Raw genomic sequence first — 13724 nt, 5'->3', positions numbered from 1 at the left:
TGCTAGATATGCAGATATCATCTTACATTGGTATCTTACATTAGTTTATCTTCAAAATCATTACCTGTTAAAATAATGAAAAAGCTCTGCCTTTATTAATAATGAAATAAAACAGACCTTTAATTTCTCTGCTTGGTGGAGAAACGCAAACAAAATGTAGATTGCAGCCTACATCTAAAGCGTAAACACAAATGTGAATATCAAATATGATCAGCTTTATCTGGTATAAAAGGGTCACCTTTTCAACCCAAGCACAGGTTGTTGAGCATCATCCTGTCACTCTGCAATTGCTCCCTGATTTAAATAAACTTTATGTTTCGATTTCAAAACCAAATCAGAATATGTTTATCAAGTTGATAAGATGACGTAATAATCAGTGGAAGGCCTGCAGAAAATAATTGGAAACATCACACTTGAAGGAAAATATAGTATTACCTATTTTGAATGTAAAGATAGAAAGTTATGTAATATTGTAAATCTCTTTATTTTATTAGGTAAGTTCCATATCCATAAGGCAAAATTTTCCAGATCTACACCGTGCTTCAGACTATTCCAGGTTGAATTTGACAAGTAGGCTACTTTGAGTCTCTTAAGTTGGTATCCAATAAGAAAGCTATCTTAATATCTGATGTCTACTCAAATTTCTTTAAGTGCTCCTGATGTCTATATTATTAACGCAAGTCTGTCACTTTTGTACGTGTGTATATATATTTTTTCTTCTTCATTTCTCTGTTTAGATTATTACTTTCATACTTATTTGCATATTTTTTGTATAATTTTATTTGATTACGAATTGTGATGACTGGATATCTGTAATCTATATTTTCAAAATAAATAAAGCTGAAAAAAAAAATTGGAACCATTGCCAAATATTTACTTACATTGTGTAAAGTTCTCTGTTAAGATTGAAGAGGTTTCAAATATCTTGTATACATGGGGATTAATAAAAAAGTTTATTGAAAGTGACTATAGTTAAAGGATAGTTTCTAGTCAAGTCTTAAAACATCACTCACATGCCCATATGTACATATTTGGCTTACTGTAATCATTCCTCCGGTTTATGCTGGTTACTAAAAGATCCCTTCCTATTTACATATGGGGGCGTGATTATTTTTTTTAAGACAGACTTGAAAAAATGTGAACCACTTCTTTAAAAAAAAAAAAAAAAACAGGATGACATGGTATGTCAAACAACTTCTTTTTACATTAGAGAAGGGACAGACATTGCCAGGCTCAACTGGTCACGTTTAACTATGTCCATTCGTTTGTGTTAAATTTACATGTTTAGAGTAATGCATTTTTGACATCTCAATGGCTGAGTAGATTATAATGTGTCACTTATTTGCAGCAAGTGTCAGACCTCCCTTGGTTAAAAATGGGACAGTACGTATGCCACGATACCATTGCATTCATGAATTCTTTCACGGTCTGAGCCTGTGTTTCACCTGAACTACCTAACACCAGTCATTATTTAAATACACATTTGTTATGAAGTACAGTATAATACAAGATTTAACACAGGCCTTACAGAAGAATGAGTAAAATGGGGAATAAAGTACTAAACCTACAGGGCAAAACATCTGTGAAGCAAGCCTAAATGTAAATACCTGAAATTGAAAACCTTGGCAATAAGCTTGGATGCAGCAGAATGTTAAAGTGGTGCAAGTACTATGACCACCCCTATGGCACCTATGGACATAGGCAGCACTAAGGGTGACTTTTAATCTAAAAGAAATGATAAATCAAACAATTCAAATGCATTCAGAAATGGAATTTAATTGGCATGACATATCCTTTACATGGTATTCTGTATTTAAAAAATGAAAAAAGGAACACTTTCAAATTCGTTCAGATGCTCTACCAACATGTTAAAGGAAACAGATTATTGCTGAATTCATGTTCCTTGATTCCAGCTTAAATGGAAAACCTCATGCTCAGCCCAGTGGCTCAGGTTTGTTTCTTAGAGCTGAAATGAGAACTGGAGAACTGTTTGTGTAAATTCATTCCTAATTATGCTCTATTGTACTGAACCTATGGATGGACATTTTCAAATAATGGCATGATGCTGGAATCATACAGAAGCTTGTTCTAACACAAGAAATACCTCATATTTCAAAGTCTCTGAGATTAGATGACCCAATGAAATTTTTATTTAAATAAAAAGGAGCATTGTGATATGAGAATGACCTGTGTACAGATTCTGAGGATAAACCGCTCCAAAATCCCCAAAATCAACCAAAATCCCCATTATTTCACATAAAATCCATAAAGTGCAAAACAAATTTTCTATGTTCCCAGGTTTTATTGGGTCATCTATCCATCACTGATCAAGACCTTGAAAATAAGGGAGAACACATTTTCCATTGCAGACAGATTCATTCTAGTAGGCGGCCAACATCCAGTTACCTCTACTACTTTTCTTCATCTGACAAAGAATTTCATATTGCAACTTTAAAAGTAATACAGTAAAAATATTAAAAAAAAATATTTGTGTACATAAAGCTTATGAACATTGGAATACTGGTGTAGGATCAGTGATCAGGTAACAAGACCGTTAAAGTGAAAAGACAAAATGGTCACCGATCAGATATCGAACAAATGTTTACACACTTGGGCCCTGACCTTAAAACAGTGACCATTGTAAAGCCAAACTCTTAACAGTGCAAAGAATTTTAGCAATAAACATTTTAAATTCCTGACTCAATGAATTCACTTATACCTGTACTCGTGTTTCAAAATCGAGAGTGCATCATCGTGTTCAATTGTAGATCTGAGCTGTTAAAGAGGCAGATGTTTTTGGTGGCTCAGTCAAGATAAATGCAGAAAAAAAGTCCTCCTGAATAAAGCCTTCCTAAAGTAAAGTAGAAAAGAAAATGAAAACCCTGAAGTGAGGCGTAATGTGTAAGCACAGTTAAAAAAAATAAATAAATAAATAAAAAAAAACAGAAAAAAGTGGGGGTAACACCTGTAGTTTAACTTTTCTCTACAAACAACAGATATTGCTTAGCCAAAACCTTATAATGACATAAGTAGAAAAGTAAAGTGTATAATACAATGCACACATTATGAGCAAAGATCATTAAACACACTGCTGCAAACGGAAAACAATGACGTGGTGAGGCAGCTCTTGGTATTCCGTTTCAGAGCTGGGACATGTAAAAACATGTAAATTAATCATTTATGATCTAAGTGCCTCTATCAAAAACAAGTAAAAACTGACAAAACATTATAAAACCGATAATTGTTGCACACACTGGAATCAGAATATATCTGCCAGCTGCATTTTTTTTACATTACATTTTTAAGATTGTGACATGAATGAAACTTGGTCAAGCATGGTTCTTCTTTAAATGTAACTTTGCTTTTTTCAGTATGAACAAAATGTACATTTGGAGAGAGTGTGGGCATTGCCCAAACCCTCAAATTCACAGTTAGCAATTAAATGTCAACATGGCCGTTACAGTAAGAATTGCACATAAGAGGGAAGAACAAAAGTCAGGACTACGTAGTAATGACACAGAAGAGACTCTAGGGGGTGCTATAACCTAGGAGAAGCAGAAGAAAAAGAATATTGCACATGATTCTAATGTTGCACCCTTCCCTCCCCTGTGTGTCTTTCTAAGCCATTTCCAAAGTCGCCAGCAGGTGCAGTAAAGATTGATCTCCTGCTGATGTAGTGAGCTCAGAACAAGCAACTCTGCATCTTCAACACAGAGTTGTCCATAAGGGCTCGAGGAGTCCAGAGTGACACCATGATAACGAAGAGGGATAAAAACACGTCCACTGAGACAAGTCCACTGTTGTTATTGAGGAACAAAGGTACGGTTGCCCTCAGTAGATGTTGAAAGTGTCAATCAATTGCAACAAAACAAAAGCAAATTCCATAGAGGGGCGATGTGAGTCAACTGGAGTCCTTATGTGCTACTACAGTGGATGGAGTAGTGGGTGTCTGCATCTTGGAGCGTAGTACCGACTCAGTTGTGTGGGTCTTGAAAAGGCATTTCAGAAGACATGGCCTTATTGTATAAACTGGCACCATTTTACTGTCCAGCACTTAAGGTTCTCAGTGGAGGAGAGCGCCGGTCCGGCACTGCTCAAGACAGTGGTGGTCTACTATGGTCTGTGAAACCTAAAAAGATTACAAACATTTCATCACCTCGCCTAGAACTCACTGCAGCATACAGCCAATACCTTCAGCATGTGAATAGCTCCAGCTGTATATGAACTGATGTTAAAGGAATGCACGGTCACATGCAAATGAATGGATTCTGCACGTTACCTGGTTAAATGGCGACTTGATTCGTGCACTTCCATCTCATTGCTCTTGAAATCGTTGAGTTCCTTCCGTATAGCTGCCTGCAGAGGACAAACAAGAAGGAGATTTGAGAAAAGCTGCTGAGGCTTAGTACACAAACGGCAGCCTCTAAGTCCTGGCTCTACCTCCTTTTAGCGTGCTTCATGCATCATTTACGCCTATCTTAAGGCCATGGATGATTCTGTTGAATTCTCTTCTCACATCACTAAGAGCCCATCTAAGAGCATGAACAACAATGATGTACAATCTGTTGCTGGCCTACTTGGGCAGTCAGCTTGTGTTTTTATAATATACAGTATGAAGTGGTGATACCATGGATTTACATAGACTTAAGTACACATTGAAAAAAACATTGAAATAGCATTTTTAGTTTAACCAACACAGGGTTATTTATTTTTATTTTTTAGAAAGTAAAAAGCTGTACAGTGTATTTAGGTGTTACAGGCTGTCAGTCCTTGGATGAAAAGCTTAAATATTATCCCAGGTTGCTAAAGATCAGAGGTATGCATTTAAGGGTTAACAACACTTTTTTTAAACATCTTATTTTCCTAGTTTGTTTTGAGAACAAACCAAAGCAGTCTTCCATTCATGTAGTTATACACATTTAACATTTGGGACAATACTCAGTGAATCATGGCCTCTAAGTAGCACCACTGGAGCAGTGGAAGGCTAAGTGCCTTGCCCAAGGGTAGGATGACTGCAAAGAGATTCTCAAAGTGGGGGATGAGTCAAGGTTCCAGAAAATAAAATGATGTGCTGTGCCTTTTTTAATAAGCTTACGTCCCGTCTTAAATCGTATGTGTGACAGCAACCCAGCCGGGTGATGTCATTGCTTCTGCTATTCAGCATGACTCAAGAGAACGTCTCCAGCCTTGGAGAGCATGCTTCCGCAAGAGGAGAACAAACAATATTCAAATCTGTGCTATATGGAGGAAAACATATCTCATCAGCAGAGCCTCGCTGCGGCTGAGGGGTCCTGAGGCACTGCTTGTCCAGTAACTCGCTTACGTAAGGGGAGTTGCGCAATCAAAACGCTGAATGTTCCCACGATTTGTCTTCAGGTGTGACCTGCCGTGTTCAGAAGCGCGCATCATCAAAGCAAAGAAGGCAGCATCACCGCTCAAAAAAAAAAAAAAAAAAAAATCAAGAACTCATTAAAAGTCAGACGCACGGACCGCTGCTGCTCCAGGTTGTGTACTCACAACTGGGAACCAAACAGCTGAGGTGGAACTACAATTACTCTCCTGGGTTATGGTTTGCGTCAGATACGACACAGGGGGGGAAGCAGAGCATGATGGTGTTTGAAGAAATTTGAAAGCAGACAAGGAGGGATCTTGAGATTTTTAAAAGATTAGCTCAATTTGACTAAGTGTAAGAGACACTTGCCTTGTCAGCTGCGGTGAGCCGGGTCCAGGGCTTATCTGCCCGCCTGTCGTAGTCCTGGGCATCGGACACCTCCACGTAGTCACTGAATTGGATGAGAATTTTGGCCTGTCTCAGCTCCTCTACAGTGGGTCTCTGGCTCAGCTGGAAAGAGAGGAGAAAGAAAGAGTTGGGGAACAGAAAACTAGGTGGAGTATTCCTAGACTTCGCTGTCACAGTTAGCAGCTTCTCCGAATTTGCATATGTTCAATTCCTTATAGAAAGATAAAAAAAAAAAAAAAAAAAGACCTGCACATCCAGTATTTCTTATGCAGGTTCGTCAGAAAGGAGTTCAATATCACATTGCTTTGGTATTCAGGACTTTTATTGAATCAATGGTCTAATAAATCTATCTTAAAAGAATATGCATAAAAACAACAACATATCAATTGATTATTCAAGATAAGGGGATGAAAATCACCACCATCTGGCCAAATCAGCCAGGGCGCAATATCGACCAATATTAGCTTATCCCAGTTATCTGTAACGGCTTTAATGACAGTCGATAAAGAACAAGAAACTACAGAACTAAGATGCCAGAGGTCATTTAGAAACCGTGACGGCATTACACAACTTGTCCATCGGGGAATAAACTTCAACAGTTAAATGTTCAGTACATTTCCTGATCAAAATGTGCTAAAAACTAAAATCAAACGTAAGGGATCCTTACCTACAGCGCATGTGCAATGTTCTATGAATGCGTAGTTAGTGCGATATACAGTATAGGACGAGCAGGTTGGTTTAAAACGGAGTGAACGTTTTTACACTGTGATGCATACAAAAAATTCCCTCCAACAGCTGTGAGATTTTGGTTTTAAGCAGCATGTCTGCAGGCGATCAGAAAGTGCTATAATCTAATTGAAAGTGAAGGGAACACGCTCAACACCTCCATATGGGGGCCAAAGAATTTGGCAGCCAACACGTCGAAGGGCCAAGGGTAACAAGGACGTCAGTGTCTCCCGGGGAGACCTGAGAACTACAACACCGGACCTGTAACAAACTAGATTTTTACTGCTCGCTACAGATGAGTCACTGTCACAGTGTTTGCTTATCCTGGCCAACAATTTACCCCCTCCAAATTTAGTGTGCGTTTGCACCTTTGGAGCTATTTTGGACTCACCTTTCGTGATAGCCTTCGTTTTATCTCCCTCTTCTCCTCAATCTCCTCTTGCTCATTGCGAGCTGCAGAGAAAGAGAGGATGAGCGTTATACTGCAAGTGCAAACAGTGGACTGAACATGAAATGTTTAGAAAGTACTGAAAGGGGAACAAACACTATTTGCATAATGTGGCTCATTAGATTCACACTAAACTGGATAAGTTCCTTACAGCCCAAAATAGTTTCCATCATTGGCGGTTTAATGCTATTAGGCATGAGTATCAGGGGAGAATGATTGCTTTGTTCCTTTTAAGTTGTCCCAGCGCTTTTTGGTCCATGTTTCTGATCAAGTGATTAACCTATTTAAGAATAATCATTTCTTTCTTTTACAAGAAAAAAAAACATCACACTAAAATTCATCCATGTGTTGTATATTCAGTGATTTACAGAGACAAAAAGCTCCAACTCAGAGGACGAAGTTAAAAGGAGACACGTAAACAAGAAGCATACTGGGACACTGCTCCCGTTTGCAAAAGCTTCAACAGTTAAATGTGTACATGTGCTGAACACATAATGTTTTCTGTAGTACTACACAGTTTTGAATTCCACTCCAGAAAACCAAGTCCTGTTTATTTAACCTTGTATGTGGGAGTGTGATAACAAGGACATGACTTGTCACTCATGAATTCCTTGACTTTGTATTTTCCTCCTGCACTCTGCCAATCATGAAGGAGCCTTTAGGAAAGCAGGAACTGCTGGTAAATCAGTCTTTGATGTGAGGGACGCAGAGTACCAGGCAACAGAACGGCTTCTCCCTCTGATAGTGCACGTGTTTGAGCAAAACAACCCGGCTCTCTGGACACGACCCCTTAGGGAGCCGTGCTGCCTGTCTGCCTTAGATGAAAAGGCAGACCAAGGAGGAATAAAAAGAGAAATGTATGCCACTAGCTTTCACATAACTAGGTCTCTAAAAAACAGGCTGCACCATGAAGTCTTCATGCACAAAAGGCTGCAACAAATAAAGACTCGTACTTTGCTACAATGTGTTTAATGAAGCGTCACGGGGTTAGAGAGGGCAATTTTGGAACCGACTTCAGCAGCTTAGAGATTATGTTAAATATATTAAGACACTCACGTTTGAGGATGTTCCTCTGTTCCAGCTCCTCCGCTGTGGGTCTCTGACTCAAGCGCCTGGTTAGAAACATACATCTATGATCAGCACATAATCACAGGCAAGAGGTCAGCAGGGAAACACTAAATCAATACAGTTCCTGATGCAAATCAACTTACTTTACATAGAATATCATGTAATTATCAACTGTCATTGTTCATAAGAAAATCTTTGCAAACATGTTGCTGGTTCTTCTTTTGTGATATATGTAGTTCAGAGAAAGCTGCTCTTTTTTTCTTCCCTCCATTTTGCCCAATATTCACTTCCATGCTTTGACAGCAGCTCCCAGTAAGGTTATCTTGTTCACATTTTGCTGCACAGCATGAATGCTTTTACAACTGACAATCCTTGGCTTTAGAGTAAGATGCAATGCCTGAGTCCCAAACTGAAATAAATAAACATCAGCTCAATGTTTCCTTACTTTCAGTACAACTGGGTTCAATGTTGTTTTCTCATAGTTGAAAGGTTTGCATCGTTTTTAGGGTCTTGCCTCACGACAGCTTGACATGAATTGTGCACTTCCCAAAAAATTCAATCTGCCATGATCAACAATGCCTTTTTGTATGGAATGACTGCATGGTAATACTGTACACTGGTGCAATGCAGGGAAGAAGGCCAGTAAAAGCCAGATATTCCTGAAGACTCAGCTCTCATCTGATGCTGAATAAGACAATATGACAGTCAGACACTGTCCCCATCACATTTTCTTCTTTTCTGCAACATCTGAAGAGATACATTTTGCACACATTATCTCCAATTTCCTCAACTTGAAAGTGGCTGAAATGACTAAGATACCAAAAGGCAATCTCTGTGAGGTCACTCGAAGTGATTTCAACTGGGGACTCTTAATATAGCACTGTGTCAGGACCCTGCGGGAGTAGACCTAACAGTAGGCGCTGGATCAATAATTGTCTCCATCTCGTTCAGATCTGACAGCCATCTGGAACTGTGCTGCCCAGTAAGCTATTACCGTGCCACTTGAGGTTATCGTTCGGAAAAAGTCCAAACACTGACTCTCAGACTGGAGCTCTCCGCCTCTCTACGTCTCTAAGTACTGAGCATCATATCGGCATTGCGCCAGCAAAAATGCAGCTACTGTGAATAAACATGCCCAGACTGCTCAACAGACTGCTCCTTTCCAAAGGATTTATATCACACCCAGATTTATTTAAAGGCACTGACATTATCTACTAAGAGAACTGCCTGCTTGTTCTCTGCAATATGAAGAGTAGAGACATGAGTATAATGACATTATATAAGGAATTACACAAGGTTTTAGGATGTGGCTAACATGAAGAACAATTTGTTTAAAGCTACATTAATCAATATTTTTCAATAAAATAATGAATCAAATGTGCATTGTGAAAGCCGTCACTCATAATGAATAACCTACAAAGAATTATTATATACAGCATTGTTGTAGTATTTGAGTTTTGACTTTTTGAAGGTCTCATCTCGAAATGTTACTGTCTTGTCTCGGTCTCAGATAAAGAGGACTCGGGATTGCCTTTTGATTATTCTATCAAGGCATTTCTCGTAAAACTTATTGCAATGAAAGAGGTGAATGAAGAACAATCTTAATTTGTTTCCTGTCTGTTTTTTTTTTTTTTTTTAAGCATTTTCCACATTTTATCGTGTCATGCAGTGTGGGACTCGCACTGGTCTGGTCTTGGTCTTGTCTCTTTCTCAACCCCTCAAAGATTTGGTCTCGACCCAGTATCTATACACTCTGACTTTGGTGATGACTTGGTCTCGGTTTAGGTGGTCTTGACTTCAACACTGCCCTACTTCTCTTTAAAGAAATTGTTCAAGATTCCAGGAAATAAGAACGAATGGCCAAGAAACAGTCTCGCACACCACAACGGATCAAACTATATGTTCATGTGTAAGCTTTAGAAGGTGCTGGTAGGCGGATGTTTTTACTAGCCCTCTCCCCCTTCTTCAAGTCTTTATGCTAAGCTAACCCTCTCCTGGCTGTAGCTTCACAATTACCTGACGGATAAGAATGGTATCGATCTTCTCATCTAACTCTCAGCAAGAAAGCAAATAAACCCATTTCCCAAAATGTAAATCCATTTCTTTAAGAGACTAAACTACATATTACATGAAATATATTAAAGCAAGTGAGATTCACAAACAAGTAGCCAAAGACACGGCAGTGCACTTTCGCAAGGGTAAAAGCCAAAACTCTTGCGTTGAGTTTTCTCCCTTGGGATACTGTAAGTGTCTTCAGGGTTTTCCCAGTGAATCAGGTCAGTAGAAGTAAGCTGAGGTCAGCGTGTCCTAGAATAGCATTATCATAATCAATTCTGAGTGGCCTCGCACAAGCAACAACATTACAGGACACAATGCTGTTGGCAAAAAGCATGAAATTAGGTATTGTGCATCAGATGACACTGTGCAAAGGACACTGTGACAGAGCTTTTTGGGAACATGACAACTAAGCAGGCAGGCCTTCTGGGAACACGCACTGTGTTCCAATCACAGTGGGGAATAGTAACTTGAGTGCCAATTTCTCTAGATTATACTTCATCCCTCCCTTGCAACCATATTTCCCACCTCTCATATCTGATTATACTATTCGGCTTTCATTTTCACCCATACGCTTGGCAGTCTTTTTCATCTCCCAACACATTACATCCCCTTCATTCAGACAGGCAAGACGTGTTCAAAGAGCGCATTGAAATCAAATGAGGCTTGTGATCCGTTGGAGAAAAACATTATGTCGTTGGAGCTGCTCAATTACTAGAATTTCACATTTATGATCTCAACATATGTATACAAATCCCTGTGATTTGTACGCACTGCACCATTGTAGAGCGTGTGTGTGTAAACTGCTGGTATAAAGTGGCTTGCGTGGTGCTGCTGTGTGGAGGAGTCGGGTGGAGATAGTTTGGCACATGCATCACCGTGGTGATTCAGTCAGCGAGGGAGGAAGTCAGGCAGGAGGAAGAAAGAGGAGAAAGAGAGTGAGAGCGAGCTAGAGAGAAGACAAGAAGAAAAAAAGAGGGGAGGGGGAGGGGAGTGATACATCGCTGAAATTAGGTCAGCTCCATTTTCAGAGCCTCTTTTTAACAAGATAAAACGTTTATCCTTATCGGATGTCGAGAAGGAAAAAAAATATATGAAAGGATATAAAAGTGTTTCAATAGAAAGAAGGCTCACATTTGCAACGCTTAGTCACAGTTCTATCAGCCGGGACATTGGGCCATCACCAGCCCAAAGAAAAAAAAATGCTCAGTTTGGTTGAGAAGGGTCAGTGCTGTTTTCCAGCAACAGTTGTTGCTACAGCAACATCAACCAGGTTTACTAAAAATATTGAAGTTTAAAAGATGCATGTGTGTATGTGTACTCACCTTGTGAGTTTGGTGCCTATCTGCTGCCTAGACTCCAGTCTCTCCTCGTCTGTCTGCATGGGCAGGATGTTTTTCTCCTCCAGCTCTCTTTTGGATGGACGGTTACTCAGCTTGATGGCCAGAGAGTCTTTCCTCAGCACCTTCTGAGCCAGAGAACCTAAACCCAAACACCACGGTCACACATGAGAGGGGCTGCAGGCATAAAGCCAAGATGTCGGGCCTCATTTACCAAAAATGTGCTTTGACTTTTTTTTTTTCCTTCTCTCTTCATCATTCTACTGTAGCTCTCAATTGTTTAGCATTTTTATTTTGTAGTTTCGATGCTGAGATTTAAGTAGTTGCAAAATGTTTGAAAAATGAAATACTGCTTTACCCCATGGCGAACTATTTTTTAATTAATTAAATAATATATATATATATATATATATATATATATATATATAAAATAATATATATATATATATATATAAAAAAAACAAGATTCTAAATCAAGTGTCCTGTACCTTTAAGTATTACTCTTACTTTCAAAGTCATGATGTGGCGTATCGAACAATTCTGTCACACATGGCCGATCACAACCTTTAAAAGCTCCCATGTGAAAACCTGACACAGCTTTGCACAGTTCAGCGTTTATGGCTGAGAGGTTGAGCGTTTCCATGGGCAACAGCATGATACTGGATAAACTCCTGTGAACCTAATTTTTGCCACGCTTTAAAAGGTCAAACTATAAAACGGAGTTCCAGGAGCCTTCAGGGGACGCCAACAGTACTGTCCATCAGGCAAATGTGTCATCATATCTGTAAACGTGAGCTATTCTTACCAACAAAAGAGAGGCAAAGACAGTTTTCCTGCCAAGGCACACTGTTTTTGTTGTAATGTCATGCCTTTGATAACACATCCTAAATAGACAATAGTATATATCTCTGTTGAAGGAAAACCAATGTTAGCCACTGACTTTGCAATCACCGTTCTCTTCATTTGCGCAGTTTAAACATTAAAGACTCCTTGGGTCACTAGAACGTCTGCTGCTCACTTGTTAATATGTCATCTTCATCATCGTCCTCGTCATCATCCACATCGTCGTCCTCGTCCTTATACATGCTGGGCAGATCTTCGTAGTCGGACTCGTTGGGCATGTTCTCCTTGTCATCCTCGTAGTCGATGATCACAGATGGCACTTCTCTCCTGTCCAGGGGGACACACTGACCGACGCCGTGCAATGCAGAGCTAGTGGAGAGAAATGGAGAGGTGTCTCTGGCCATTAACTGAAGGGGTCATGCTTATGGCCATAGCATTTGGCCTTGCTTAGAAGATGAACATGACAAACCCCTCAACATCGAAAACAGAAATCCAGTTTACATGGGAAACCTCACCTACTCAAGCTTAGATCTATTTCATCTTTTTACAGTCAGCAAATTGTTTATGAGATGTAGCATTACTGAAACTATAACCCTCGCAAACCTTCTCAATCCAGAACAAATGGGATTTAAAATACAATAATGGAGCTTCTGGTACATAGTATAATGATAGCTTAGTGGGTTTTTAATCCAAGTATAGAGGGAGAGGAGATGTATAACTGACTGAAACTGCAGTACAAAGAGCCTGAATACAGACCAAGTACAATTCTGTGCAGTCCTACGCAATAACATGCAATCCTCTGAACTACACAAGAGGAAAAGAGTAACTGACTATACAACTTGTATAATTTGAAACAAGGTGTCAGAAACAAACTTTCAGGAGCCATCAATTGCATGCAAGCGCTAACCGGTCACAAATTTGATAGATTCGATTAATCACAGTGTAGTTGGAGCTTCTTATGATGAGCCGCTGTTGCGTAACCATTTTTCAGACTAATTGTGAGCAATGTCAGGACCATAACTTCCTCATCCCTGTCCAAATGGCTTTGGAGAAAAAGAGATCCTAATGTACGAGGTTACATAATGTCCAATCCGCTACCCTGTCCCTTTTCTCCAAACACGAAGAAACGCAGCTCTTGTAAAGAGCAGCTGGTCATGTTATTATGGCAGGCCAACTGCTGGAGGGACGCCTACTTCATGAGCCTGTGCCCACACATACACACATTTACTTTAAAATTAGGTCATGCTGCCCTGTGAGGCAGGGTGCTGAAATAGACCTGTACACCAGCGCTACATGGCAGGACGCGACCTCAATAACACCAGGATATATTTGTATTTGGAGTAGCGGACAAGACCTCACAAAATTAAACCTAATAAACAGAATGTTCTATGCTAATTATAATGCTTTTTATCAGCAACTATTCTGATTAGAGCTAGTTTGGCAACAGTTTTTACTAACAAGAGAAGACTTAACCACAGACTCATTAAATGAAGGAAAATTAGTG

General features: G+C 39.5%; 1 protein-coding gene across 6 annotated transcripts in view; it reads right to left on the bottom strand.

Moving 5' to 3' along the window:
- Positions 1–1766: 1766 nt before the first annotated feature.
- The window catches only part of LOC114565322 (phosphatase and actin regulator 1), a 44099-nt gene continuing 32141 nt past the window's right edge, over positions 1767–13724 (bottom strand). For 5 of the 6 annotated variants that reach the window (XM_028593309.1, XM_028593312.1, XM_028593307.1 and 2 more), the window contains 7 exons: positions 12396–12589; positions 11363–11519; positions 7971–8026; positions 6858–6919; positions 5702–5842; positions 4280–4356; positions 1767–2851 (listed from right to left, as the gene is read on the bottom strand). In XM_028593309.1, the coding sequence (XP_028449110.1) occupies positions 2809–2851; positions 4280–4356; positions 5702–5842; positions 6858–6919; positions 7971–8026; positions 11363–11519; positions 12396–12589 (730 nt within the window). In that variant the 3' untranslated portion in view covers positions 1767–2808. Of the gene's footprint in view, positions 4130–4279; positions 4357–5701; positions 5843–6857; positions 6920–7970; positions 8027–11362; positions 11520–12395; positions 12590–13724 lie in introns of all 6 variants that reach the window. The other variant, XM_028593308.1, reaches the window with a different exon arrangement.

The sequence above is a fragment of the Perca flavescens genome, chromosome 12 (assembly GCF_004354835.1).
Source record: "Perca flavescens isolate YP-PL-M2 chromosome 12, PFLA_1.0, whole genome shotgun sequence".
In the NCBI taxonomy this organism is placed as follows: domain Eukaryota; kingdom Metazoa; phylum Chordata; class Actinopteri; order Perciformes; family Percidae; genus Perca; species Perca flavescens.
This window is presented reverse-complemented; position numbering and strand designations above follow the sequence as displayed.